Source organism: Bos javanicus, chromosome 19 (assembly GCF_032452875.1).
Source record: "Bos javanicus breed banteng chromosome 19, ARS-OSU_banteng_1.0, whole genome shotgun sequence".
NCBI classification, from domain to species: Eukaryota; Metazoa; Chordata; class Mammalia; order Artiodactyla; family Bovidae; genus Bos; species Bos javanicus.
Window position 1 is genome coordinate 18,650,912 of NC_083886.1, and position 12,351 is coordinate 18,663,262.

At 46.3% G+C, this 12,351-nt stretch overlaps 1 protein-coding gene across 1 annotated transcript; it reads right to left on the reverse strand.

Annotated features, from left to right (window-relative positions):
• Positions 1–326: 326 nt before the first annotated feature.
• On the reverse strand, positions 327–4,995 carry LOC133231572 (histone H2A.N). Its single transcript, XM_061389937.1, has 2 exons — positions 4,703–4,995; positions 327–779 (listed from the first exon to the last, which is right to left on the reverse strand). Exons 1-2 carry the CDS (start codon positions 4,862–4,864, stop codon positions 513–515), a joined length of 429 nt encoding a protein of 142 aa, XP_061245921.1. The 5' UTR covers positions 4,865–4,995; the 3' UTR covers positions 327–512.
• Between the last annotated feature and the right edge of the window lie 7,356 nt (positions 4,996–12,351).

Below are 12,351 nucleotides of genomic sequence, written 5' to 3' on the forward strand. Positions count from 1 at the left end.
TTTCATGGCTGCATGAAATTAAAAGAATACTAAAGTGGGGTGCCATTTCTTACTCCAAACCACACATTACCTATGTTGTTATTCTAGGTGCTACATAGATAACCAGCATCATGAGTCTTATATTCAAAGAGCAAACAGACTCCTTTTTCCTTTATATTTTAGTTTCCATAAGTCAAAGTACAGGTGCTTAAATTAAGACAAAAATATTTCAGTTCCTATCAGCGCAGCAGCACCCCCATCCCCATGCCTGGAGTTGGAGTAGAGGGAGCGATGGTGAGTCCAGAGTGTAAGAGGTTGAATTGTGTCCAAAAATACAATAACTAAGCTCAAAGCCGTGGAGAAAAAAATTTTAAACCATAAACAAGCATCACACACACAAGAGCAAGTGCCTTTCCTTTATTTTTTTTTCCCCACAGCTTAAATCAGGGGCTAAAAACATAAGATCAGAGACAAGTGTGTCACACCAAGACCCCTGCTTCAGTGGGTACTTTTCAGATACTTTGTCTTTCAACTCAACCCTCCAAAAGACCCAATTTTTGTTTTTGGACGAGTGCAATCATTTCAACAACAGAGCCATGGAGATCCACTTCATTTATTCCCAAGCTCTTCTGAGAGCATCTCTGCTTGACTGCTTCGAGGATCTCTCTGCTGGTGATGGTTCTTCTGTGGTTGTAGAGGGACAATCTGACCGCCTCCAGGCTAACCCATTCCAGCTGCCAATCCTCCAGCACTCTCAGGGTATCCAAGATCCAGGAGCACCCACTGAAGTCTGGGTGGACCTGCGACAGAAACAGCATAATGTTGAGACACAGAAGTCAAGGCTCCCATAGTCAGGAACGTATGCTCCAACACCGCACCCATGCGCCCACGGCTTCTACCATACAAACCACCCAGAGGGACAATGGGAGGGATGTGATGAAGGAAACTAAGCCATTGTAACTGTCGGCTTTCTGAGAAAGATCAAGGGAGGGGGATTTGTAGGTATGTGAGAAAGATAACTTTTGTCTGGATAATACCAGTTAACTCTCGTCACTTCAACTTTCGTGCCTTGATTTTTCCTAATAGAAGCAGAGCTAACACCCAATGCCTTCTGAAGATGTGAAACAGTTTTAGCTTCCAGTAGACTTTCACTTTTTCCTGAAAGTCCCTTGGACAGCAAGGAGATCAAACCAGTCAATCTTAAGGGAAATCAATCCTGAATACTCGTTGGAAGGACTGATAGTGAAGCCGAAGCTCCAATATTTTGGTCATCTGATGCAAACAGCCGACTCAGTCCCTGATACTGGGAAAGGCTGAGGACAGAAGGAGAAGAGGGCATCAGAAGATGAGATGGCTGGATGGCATCACCGATGCAACAGACATGAACTTGGATAAACTTCAGGAGATGGTGAGGGACAGGAAGGCCTGGGGTGCTGCAGTTCTTGGGGTCAAAAAGAATCAGACACGGCTGGGCAATAACAGCAATACTTTCCAACTCTATAGTCATACTAGTAAGCATTTAACTTTAACACTTCTTAATTTTCAGCCTTACTCCCTTATGGCAACAGTCTCTCCAGCCTAGCAGGGAATACTTGCCCCTCCTCAGGTGCGTCGCTAAGTTTTCCAGGCCCGGTGCTACTGTGTATCTGTCACCTCTACGTCCCAGGCCCACACTCAACGCCACCTTTCAAATCCCATCCTTCTTCTAAGACTCTGCCCCAACTCTCACCTCTGGCTTATCTGCATTCCACACAACCACCCCCGAGCCCTGCCAACTGAGGACCAGAGCACGTTTGTTCTCAGAGCCTGTATCACAGGCTGCCTATGTTATCAGCATCCTTGTCTGAAGTTACAGAGGCAGCAGGAACAGTCCAAAGAGTGGTGCCCTGAGAATCTGCCATCCTGGGCTCTAATCCTAATTGTTTGGACATGAGAGGTCAGGTAAGCAAGTCATAGTCTCACACTGGGCCTCAGAAGTTTTAAGGTGGGATTCTAAAAGTTTCTCCTAGTTTTCATAATTTACAGGTATTTCCTCAATGCCCCCCACAACACACACCCACACAGAGACAGACACCCAGTTTTACATATAACTTCAGGGAATTCCTAGATCTATTAGAATCCATACATAGAACCCCCCTCAAAGGTCCATGGGAAAAGGCGATGGCACCCCACTCCAGTACTCTTGCCTGGAAAATCCCATGGACAGAGGAGCCTGGTGGGCTGCAGTCCATGGGGTCGCTAGGAGTCAGACACGACTGAGCAACTTCACTTTCACTTTTCACTTTCATGCATTGGAGAAGGAAATGGCAACCCACTCCAGTGTTCTTGCCTAGAGAATCCCAGGGACGGGGGAGCCTAGTGGGCTGCTGTCTATGGGGTCACACAGAGTCAGATACGACTGAAGCGACTTAGCAGCAGCAGCAGCAAAGGTCCATGGGTCTAAAGTTAAAGAACCTCTCGTCTAGGGGAAAAAACATAACATTTATTGAGTACTTACTGTATGTCAGGCAGTATTCTAAGGGTCTTAAAGAGGTTTTCTCAATTAGCCATAGATATCCTATAGAGGAGGTACTTCCGTTCTCTATTTTACTGATGAGAAAACCATGGCAGAGAAAGTCATTTGCTCCAGGTCAAACAGCCAGTAAGTGGCAGAGCCTGGGTAGAAACCCAGGCCATCTGCCTTTGGAGCACCTCCTCTCAGCCACAAAGTCACGGCTGTGAAATGCAACAGGTGAGCGCCTCTCCAGCAGAACTTCCATCGTGTTCAGCTGAGCTCCTGCAGCAGGCCTGGCTGGCACTTAAGCAAGCACTCAATAGGTTTACCCAACCAACATCTGCTTTTACCCTCACAGGACCCTGAAAGGCCGACCCAAGGGCACAGACCTGAATCTCTGGAGGCCTGAAGAAGCAGGGCGGCCTGCCAGACCCACAAGGTTAAGGACAAGCCAAGGGAAAACAAATGCTCAGCAGACTGCTTAGTCCATGTTCTCCCACCCCGGACCCTTCCAGCCCAATGCATGATCTCCTGCAAAGAGCTCAGAGTTGGGGGTGATTTCGCCTTCCAGGCAACATTGGGCAGGATCTGTGGGCACTTTTGGTTGTCACAACCGGGAGGGAGGCAGATCCTGGCATTTAGTGGGTAGAAGCCAGGGTTGCTGCTCAATGCCCCACAGTGCACAGGACAGACCCCAGCCCATTGTGAACAGTGCTGAGGTTGAGAACCCTGTTCTGACTACACACCTTCTCTCCTTCTCCTGTCTTTCCTTAATCTCATTTTCCCTCCTTCCAAGATAAACAACAGTTTCCATACAATACTCCTGGAATACAGGGGGCATCAGTACAATCACAGGTATGAACACTCAGCCCTGCTTCATTGGCACGAAGAAGCAAAACCCCATTACCATATACGCACTGCTGCTGCTGCTGCTGCTGCTAAGTCGCTTCAGTCATGTCTGACTCTGTGCGACCCCATAGATGGCAGCCCACCAGGCTCTGCCGTCACTGGGATTCTCCAGGCAAGAACACTGGAGTGGGTTGCCATTTCCTTCTCCGATGCATAAAAGTGAAAAAATAAAGTGAAGTGGCTCAGTCGTATCTGACTCCTAGCGACCCCATGGACTGCAGCCCACCAGGCCCCTCCATCCATGGGATTTTCCAGGCAAGAGTACTGGAGTGGGGTGCCATTGCCTTCTCTGATATACACACTGCTGCTGCTGCTGCTGCTAAATATAAAATAATCAAGAGACCTACTGTATAGCACAGGGGACTCACCAGTATTCTGTAAACCTACATGGGAACAGAATGTGAAAAAGAATACAATATATGTAAAACTAAATCACTTTGCTATACACCTGAAACACAATATTGTAGATCAACTATACGCCAATATAAAATAAACAATTTTTTAAAAGAGAAGTGATATCCCAAATCAAGCCTTAACACATCTTTCAGAGAATCTCCTTACTCTCTTCCCTATAACTTCTCTTTAAGGAGAAGACTTTGCTGACTTCGTTTTCTAGAATTTGTATGCCAGGAGCTCCTGTATGGGTGGGCAGGAGAAAAGGAATGAGTGTCTACACACTTAAAGAAATTTATAAAGACAAGGACTTCCCTGCTGGTTCAGTGGCTAAGACTCTGCTCCTAATGCAGGGGACCTGGGTTCAATCCCTGGTCATTGAAGGTCTAGTCAGGGGACTAGATCCTACATGCTACAACTAAGAGTTTGCATGCCACAACTAAGAAAAAAAAAAAAAGATTCTTCATGCTGCAACTAAGACCTGGCACAGCCAAATAAATAAAAATTTTAAAAAGAAATTTCTAAGTACAGAGGACCATTTAATGAAAACCTGATTATTTGCAACCCGTCAAAGCAACAGAACGGAGAAGGTGGCAGATCCCCTCTCTGCAGGAAAAGCGGAAGCGGAGTGGGCGGGGGACGTTTGAGAATCAATTTACAGATTGGCTGTCAACAAATACGAGAAGAGGAGACACCAAGAGCTCAGGTGTTCGGAGTTGCTGCCAACAGAAAGAAAGGCAAGCAGAAAAAGATAGCAGCCATCTGCAGATCCAGTTTATAGCAGCTGTTTGCACCCGGCCTTTCAGGAACTCAATGTGTGAAGAAGGACTCCTGTATCAGAAGGTGAGGTCAAGGTCACACCCAGGGCCACTAGCATGATATCCGTCTTGACCATTCTAAGCTTCCAAAAACGGAGTCCCAACTCACTTGCTTTAAGAGTTTCCCCATGTAATTAAAATATGCCTCCTTCTTCTTCCTCCTCTTCTTCCCAGTGGCAGAGTGGACCCACTCATCCTTCTCTTTGGCTGGGATATAAATGGTGAGCTTCCTCTTAGGGAACTGTAGGCCATGTAAGCAAATGAAGTGCATGTGGAAGGCTTATCCTGACGCTGGTAGCTCAGAGCACTGGCTGTAGGTAAGGGCACGTTCCAAAGAGGTTTTATAGGAAGTGCTGGAGGGCAATCATTCCTAACAAAATCGGTCATTAGTGACTGCACCTGCAGGAGAGGAAGGCTTTCAAAATCCTCAAGAGACATTATTAGACCTTTATTAGATATTATTAGATATATTTAGACCTCGAGGTCTGAAGCTGGCATGGGTTACATTTCCGAAGGAGTGTGAGGTGGGAAACTCCAAGCGTTCTTTGGCTCTATCCCACATGAAAGATAGCATCCTGTTTGATGTAACAGCCATCCATTAACCAGGCAATGCTCGTCTCAGAAGTTATTCTTTGTTTTGTTTTTTTTTTTTTTAGTTAAAGCAATTTTTTATTGAGATATAATTCATATATCATAAAATGCATCCATTTAAAGTATGCAATTCAATGATTTTTATCATGTTTAGGATCATTGTTGTTCTGAGTTGTGCTAAATCCTTTCAGTCATGTCTGACTCTTTGTGGCCCCATGGACTGTAGCCCACTGGGCTCCTCTGTCCATGCAATTTCCTAGGCAAGAATACCGGAGTTGGTAGCCAATCCCTTCTCCAGGGGATCTTCCCGACTCTAGGATCAAACCTGAATCTCCTGCATTGCAGGCAGATTCTTTGCTGCTGAGCCACCAGGGAGGCCATTTAGGGTCATACAACCTGCCAACTTCAGTTATTTCTTAGCCATGAAGATTTCAATTCAAAAAGACTAGAAATTTCCATTTCTAGTTTTTCTAAAGCATCCCAGGTGAATCCAGTGAGCAGCCAGATTTGGGATTCATGGGTCTATAGCAGGGATCCCCAATTTCTGGGCCATGGGCCGGTACCTCCTGTCAGATCAGAGGCATAATTAGATTAGAAATAAAATGCACAATAAATATAATTCACTTGAATCATCCCCAAACCATCTCCCCATCCCTGGTCAGTGGGAAAATTGTCTTCCACGAAATTGGTCCCTGGAACTGAAAAGCTTGGGGACCACTAATCTATAAGGCCTTCCTAAAGCAACCACAGCAGAGCCAGGGTTGGAGGAGAAACTCTTCACAGACGTGATGCTTAGGCTCCGTGTATATATTTGTATCTGCCTTGGGAGAGAAGTGTCTCTTAAAAGGCAAGTGCGTGCCTGGTTATGCAAATGAGATCAGGAACTCGGGAGACAAAACCTGGATGGGGAAAGCCAGCAAGTCACTGTAGCTTCAAAACTGAAGGTTGAGAAATTGTAGATAGAGAGGCCGTGAACTCCCTGAAATTAGTACATCAGCTCAGCTACAAGGACGTGACCAGCCTGACACAAAGCAACAGATAAGAGGACCCCAAAGAACCAGCATTCTAAAGACGGAAAGGACCAGAAGTGAACACTTTTCCCACTCCCACCTGCTTATGAGCGATGTCAAAGCCTCAGTGGAGGGACTGGCGAGTAGGAAGTACTGTCAGCCTACCTGTGTTGAGCCTTGTGTCCCAGACCCCCCAGGCTAGGTGCTCGGGGTAGTTCATCTCGCTTAATTACCCTAGCAACATCACATGGTAAGATATTAGTATGGATTACTCGAACTTTACAGAAGAGGAAACTGAGACTCAGGAGACTAATGTGACTTGCCTGAGGCCACATCTGTGCCTCAGTCTCAGAATCAGCCCCTGAACCTTTGCTTCTAACCCCACGCTCTGCCACTTTCCAAACCTGAACACCAGAGTCCCACGACCCTTGTTATTACCAGTGTGTGCTTTGTGCATTTGCTGCATGTATCCTTCATTGATGGAGAACTTGGGATGTAACTTATCCATAGTGTAGGCTCAATTCTTCTGAATTAATCATTTGATAATGACGGAAGCTAAATTGAACCCTTCCATGAAAGGAAAAGTGGTTCCCTCTTGTGTGTTGCTAAGTCACTTAAGTCATGTCCGGTTCCCTCTTACCTGGTTGTCAGAGTCACATCCCACCTACCCCTCCAACTCCTCCTTGCTTTTCACCATCTTCCTCTCTCATTTCTCTATTTAAAAACATAATATATGTCTAGAGCATATATTGTAGGATGACGTGAATTGGATATTTTAACGCAAAGAAGTAAGTAAAAACTGGAAGTATCATCAAGGCTTTGCGAGATGGGACTCTTTGCTGTGGACCGGGGGGCTTCCCAGGTGGCACAGTGGTAAAGAATTCACTTGCCAATGCAGGAGATGCGGGTTCGATCCCTGCATTGGGACATTCCCTGGAGGAGGAAATGGCAACCCCCTCTGGTATTCTTGTCTGGAAAACGCCATGGACAGAGCAGCCTGGTGGGCTACAGCCCATAGGGTAGCAAAGGAGTTAGACAAGACCGAACACATACACACTCTTCACTGGAGCTGGGGAGCAGGAAGGGTCAGGCCAGGAAGGAACTGAATCAGTGTCATGATGTTAAGATGCTGGAGAGCATTTGGGGGAAGGGCGAGAAGATCAGATGTGGTGTTGCCATGGGAATGTAGCACAGAAGGCCTGGCCAGATGGCACTCTCTCATTGCAAAATACGGGGCAAATTTCGATACCCTACTAAGTGTCAGACCTGTGGCTCTGCATGGCTATGGTAAAAAATTACCAATGGGATCACAAAACTCACACAGAGGAACATCAGGGGGTGATCAGAAGACCCACCAGCATCTATTAGAAATCTCAGTCTGCTAAAAAGAACTTGCAATCAATGATTACCTGCTAATCATTTCCCTATTCTGAAGATAAAGGAAGTGAAGTGAAGTGAAGTCGCTCAGTCGTGTCCAACTCTTTGCGACCCCATGGACTGTAGCCTACCAGGCTCCTCCCTCCATGGGCTTCTCCAGGCAAGAGTACTGGAGTGGGTTGCCATTTCCTTCTCCAGGGGATCTTCCTGACCCAGGGATCGAACCCCGGTCTCCTGAATTCCAGGCAGACGCTTTAACCTCTGAGCCACCAGGGAAGCCCGAATTCACCATGCTAGCTCATATTTATTGAGTGCCTACTATCTGCCTTGAATTATATAAAGCACCTTATAGACATCATCTCATTTCATGGTTTTAACACTCGGAGATGGGTTTTCTCATCTCTTTAACCAAGATAAGGAAACTGAGGCTTATCAAGATGACCTAAGATGTTCAAGGTCACACAGATGGCAAGTTGCCGAGCTAGGAATTGAGCGCCAGCGTGTCTGACATCAAAATTCCTATCAATATTTCTCTAAGTTGGGCCCCCTGCCCACCTGCAGCAGAATCTCTTGGGCTGCTTACTAAAATGAAGAGCCCCAGCCCATATCCTATGCCACCAGTACAGGTATCTAAAGTTTGGGCACCTCTCTCTCTGCCTCTTGAGGGTGGGGATAATTCTACTCTATTCCATATGTGTATGTGTGTGTGTGTGTGTATGTGCTAAGTCACTTCAGTCATGTCTGACCCTGTGACTCTATGGACTGTAGCCTGCCACACTCCTCTGTCCATGGGATTCTCCAGACAAGAATACTGGAATGGGATGCTGTGCCCTCCTCCAGGGGATCTACCCAACCTGGGGTTGGAACCTGTGTCTCTTATGTCTCTTGCATTGGCGGGTGGGTTCTTTACCACTAGCACCACCCGGAAAGCCCATCCTATTCTGTACAGAAAGGCTAAATAGAGACTTGCAAAGGCGAGGGACAGTGGGAGAAAGTGGCTGTGACATGGCTAAGAGACAGCACAGTCCAACACCGACCCTAACGCTGAGAAGGCAGAGTGCAAAGAGATCAGAGAAAATAGGGTTCTCTGGATAGAAACTCTAAAAGGCAGGTCAGCTCAAGAAAAACAGGAGGCTCCTTTTTCACTGGCTATGACCTTGGCGACCCTCCTTGATTACAATTCACCACATCCTGGTCCTCTCTTGGTAGAAGAGCAGATGCAAAGGGCAAACCAAGCTCATACATGGGGAGAGTAACACAAGCAGAGGTTGAGCAGAGGCTGGCATACAGGGCATGGAGTGAGTCTGGGCGGTGATTCAGGGGTGAGGTTGAGTGAGAGGGTGGAGAGCTTACTTTTGTATGGTGATGTCTGCACGGTGCAGAAGAGGCCTAATGAGTCAGCTGGTGCAGGTTGATCCAGGCATTACAGCGTATGGTGGAGGGGATTCAGGCATTGGGTGGGATCCTGGATCACATGGCCTCTGGGGTCTCCCAGGTCTTGTGGGTTCTACTTTGAAATCATTGAAAAATTTCTCCTGCGTCGATTTTTTTAGAGTTCAGGTTGTCAGAATTAGGACAGAAGCACTACTCATGATATTTCTTTTTTTTAATTAATTTTTATTGTAGTATGGTTGCTTTACAACATTGTATTATTAATAGTTTCTGCTGAGCAGCAAAGTGAATCGACCATCCAGATACATGTATCCCCTTTTTTGGACTTCCTCTCCATTAGGTCACCACAGCGCATTAAGTAGAGTTCCCTGTGCTACACAATATGTTCTACTAATTATCCATTTTGTACATAGTATTCATAGTGTGTATATGTCAATCACAATCGCCCAATTCCTCCCACCACCCCACCGTCCCCCCTTGGTGTTCATACATTTGTTCTCTACCTCTGTGTCTCTGTTTCTGCTTTGCAAATAAGATAATCTGTACTGTTTTTCTAGATTCCACATATATGCATTAATATACATTTGATTTTTTCTTTCTGACTTACTTTACTCTGTATGACACACTCGAGGTCCACCACACCTCTAAAAATGACCCAGTTTCGTTCCTTTTCATGGCTGAGTAATATCCCAGACTTCTGTCTCTAGACAGTCTGAAGAATTAATCCAGTTGACTAGAAAAAGTCAGGGGGTCACACTTTAATTTTAACATTACCTTATTTCATGCTCTTAATTCTAGGAGAGGGGTACAGCCACAGCTCACTTGGGTGAATGGTAGGAGGAGAGGGGCTCTGGGAGGTAGATTAGAAGCTGTCACTTGAGTATGATGTCACACTCTTTCCAGAATGTCATTTCTATGGATACTAACCAGATATTAATGGTAGATGTTATCTGTACTATTTGCTACTTTGTCCAGTGGAGGGAAGAAAGGAATTGGACTTTTCCTGACCCTAGCAATATTTTTTACAGCTTCTACTCCAAGCTTCTAAAAGAAAGAGAAAAAGGAGCATCAGGGGAAAAGGAGGACATCACCCAACACACAAACACACTTAGAAATGGGGTATGGAGATTTCCCTGGTGGTCCAGTGGCTAAGACTCCAAGCTTCCTCTGCAGGAGGTCAGGGAACTAAGATCCCACAAAATGCAGCATGACCAAAAAAAATTTTTTTTAATAGAAATGGGGTAGGGAGGCCCTGGGGTTACCCAGAGGAGATCTAGGGTGCTGCTGTCCCTTTTCTTTACTCTCCCTCCCCCCCCCCACACACACAATTTTATGAGTGAATATTCATGTTGACTAGTGGAAACGATCCACCACCCAAATCAGAAGACGTAAGTTCAGGTTTCCGCTCTACCAGTGCCTTATTCTGACTCAGTCAAAGTCAGCAGCTCCTCCTGGGCCTCAGTTTCCCCATCTGTAAAAGGCTGCTTATGTTTGATTCCATGGCCATGATGCTTCCTTTAATCTTCCTACGCAGAGTCTGGTCAGCAGGCTGGCGGCAGCAGTATCACTTGGGGATCCTGTTAACAGGCAGACTGCGATCCAGTGAGTTCAGACCTACTCAGGTGGGACCTGAGCCTGCATTTCTAACCAGATCCCAGGTGATTCTTATTCGCCTTAAAATGTGAGACATGCTGCCTTAAGACGCCATCAGTCCATGAATTGATTGTGGCTTGCCTCTTTGTTTTCCCTCTTGTGGGTTCCTATCACATCCCCAAATTTTCTAGCTCTAGGACTCCTTCCAATGGCCCAAAGAGTTCAAGTTAGTGATTTTCTGGCACAGAGTATAGAGCGATGCCACATCCTCCCTAACATTTAATCCTACACCAACACACTCCATTTACAAATAAATTAGCTCACCAATTAACTCACCTACTTGATTCAAGAAATATCGGGACTTCCCTGGTGGCCCAGTGGTTAAGAATCCACCTGCCAATGCTGGAGACACAGATTCAATCCCTGGTCCAGGACGATCCCACATGCCTCGGGGCGTTGAAGCCTGTGCACCACAACTACCGAGCCCGGGTTCTCGGTCCCCCAAGTCACAACTACTGAGTCCGAGGCCACAACTTCTGAAGCCCACGTGGTCTAGAGCCTGTGCTCCTCAGCACGAGAAGCCACTGCGGCGAGAAACCTGCACACTACAACTAGAGAGCCGCCCCCGTTCACTACAACTGGGGAAAGCCTTTGAGCAGCAACACAGACCCAGCGTCGTCAAAAATAAAATAAAATAAATATATGTATATATCTAAAGGGCATCAGGCACAGCTTGAGGGCTGGAGAGAAGATAAGGCATGGCCTCTGTCCTAGGGGGTTTAGGGCCATGCCTGGAAGCCAACTCCATGTGATAAGCACTTCTATAATTAGCAAAAAGGATACATTCCAGTGAAATGTTTACAGTCAGAAACTATGTTATTGCAGGCAAGGAAAATTCTGGAGGCAGTCTCGGGCTGTGTCTTCCTTTACCAGCTGACTTTGTCTTTCCTGAGGCCTTAAATATGTGGCTCTGTGCCCACTCCAGGGGATGCGCTCTTCGGACAGCCCTTGTCTGGTGACTCACGGGATGCTGACAGTGATGGCTTGCTTAAATTCTTCTCCGTTTCCCAATGATTAGAACCTCCCTTAGCTCGGGAGTTCTTCCTTTTTATTTTTAAAAAAAATTTTGGCTGTGCCTCGAGGCTTATGGGATCTTAGTTTCCCAACCAGGGATCAAACCTGGGCCCCGTCTGCAGTGAAAGCATCAAGGTCTTACTACTGGTCCCCTAGGGAATTCGCAAGGGTTCTTAACTTGGGATATGTTTTGGGCAATGTTGGGTTGGCCAAAAAGTCTATTTGGACTTTTCCAAAGTAGTTATGGGAAACTCAAATGAACTTTTTGGCCAACCCAATATGTATACTAGCAAGCTTCGTATCATTTCCATATAGTTGCAAGTGTATTATGAAGTTATTGTGCAACATAAATTTGCCTTTCTACTTTTGCTTTAGAATAATTGGGGCTTAAACCATAAACTTGGGTCTTGCCAAGTGGCGCCAATGAGCCCATCTGCCAATGCAGAAGACATAAGAGAGGCGGGTTCGATCCCTGGGTCGGGAAGATCTCCTGGAGGAGGGCATGACTGCCCGCTCCAGTATTCTTGCCTGGAGAAGCCCATGGACAGGGGAGGCTGGCGGGCTATAGTCCATAGAGTCGCAAAGATTCAGACACGACTGAGGCGACTTAGTACGCATGCGCAAATGCAATAAATTTATAAGATGCCCTTTGACTATGTTGTGTGACTGCGTTCTTCCTGGTCCTCCTGCTTCCGTCTTGTGGGTGAGCAGTGTTCCTGGA

Excerpts from the sequence above, each read along its gene's own strand:
- LOC133231572 (XM_061389937.1), bottom strand. The coding sequence starts at position 4,864 with ATGCACTTCATTTGCTTACATGGCCTACAGTTCCCTAAGAGGAAGCTC. Across the intron at positions 780-4,702 it reads TGGGGAAACTCTTAAAGCAA|GTCCACCCAGACTTCAGTGG; the intron begins GTGAGTTGGGAC and ends TTTCTGTCGCAG.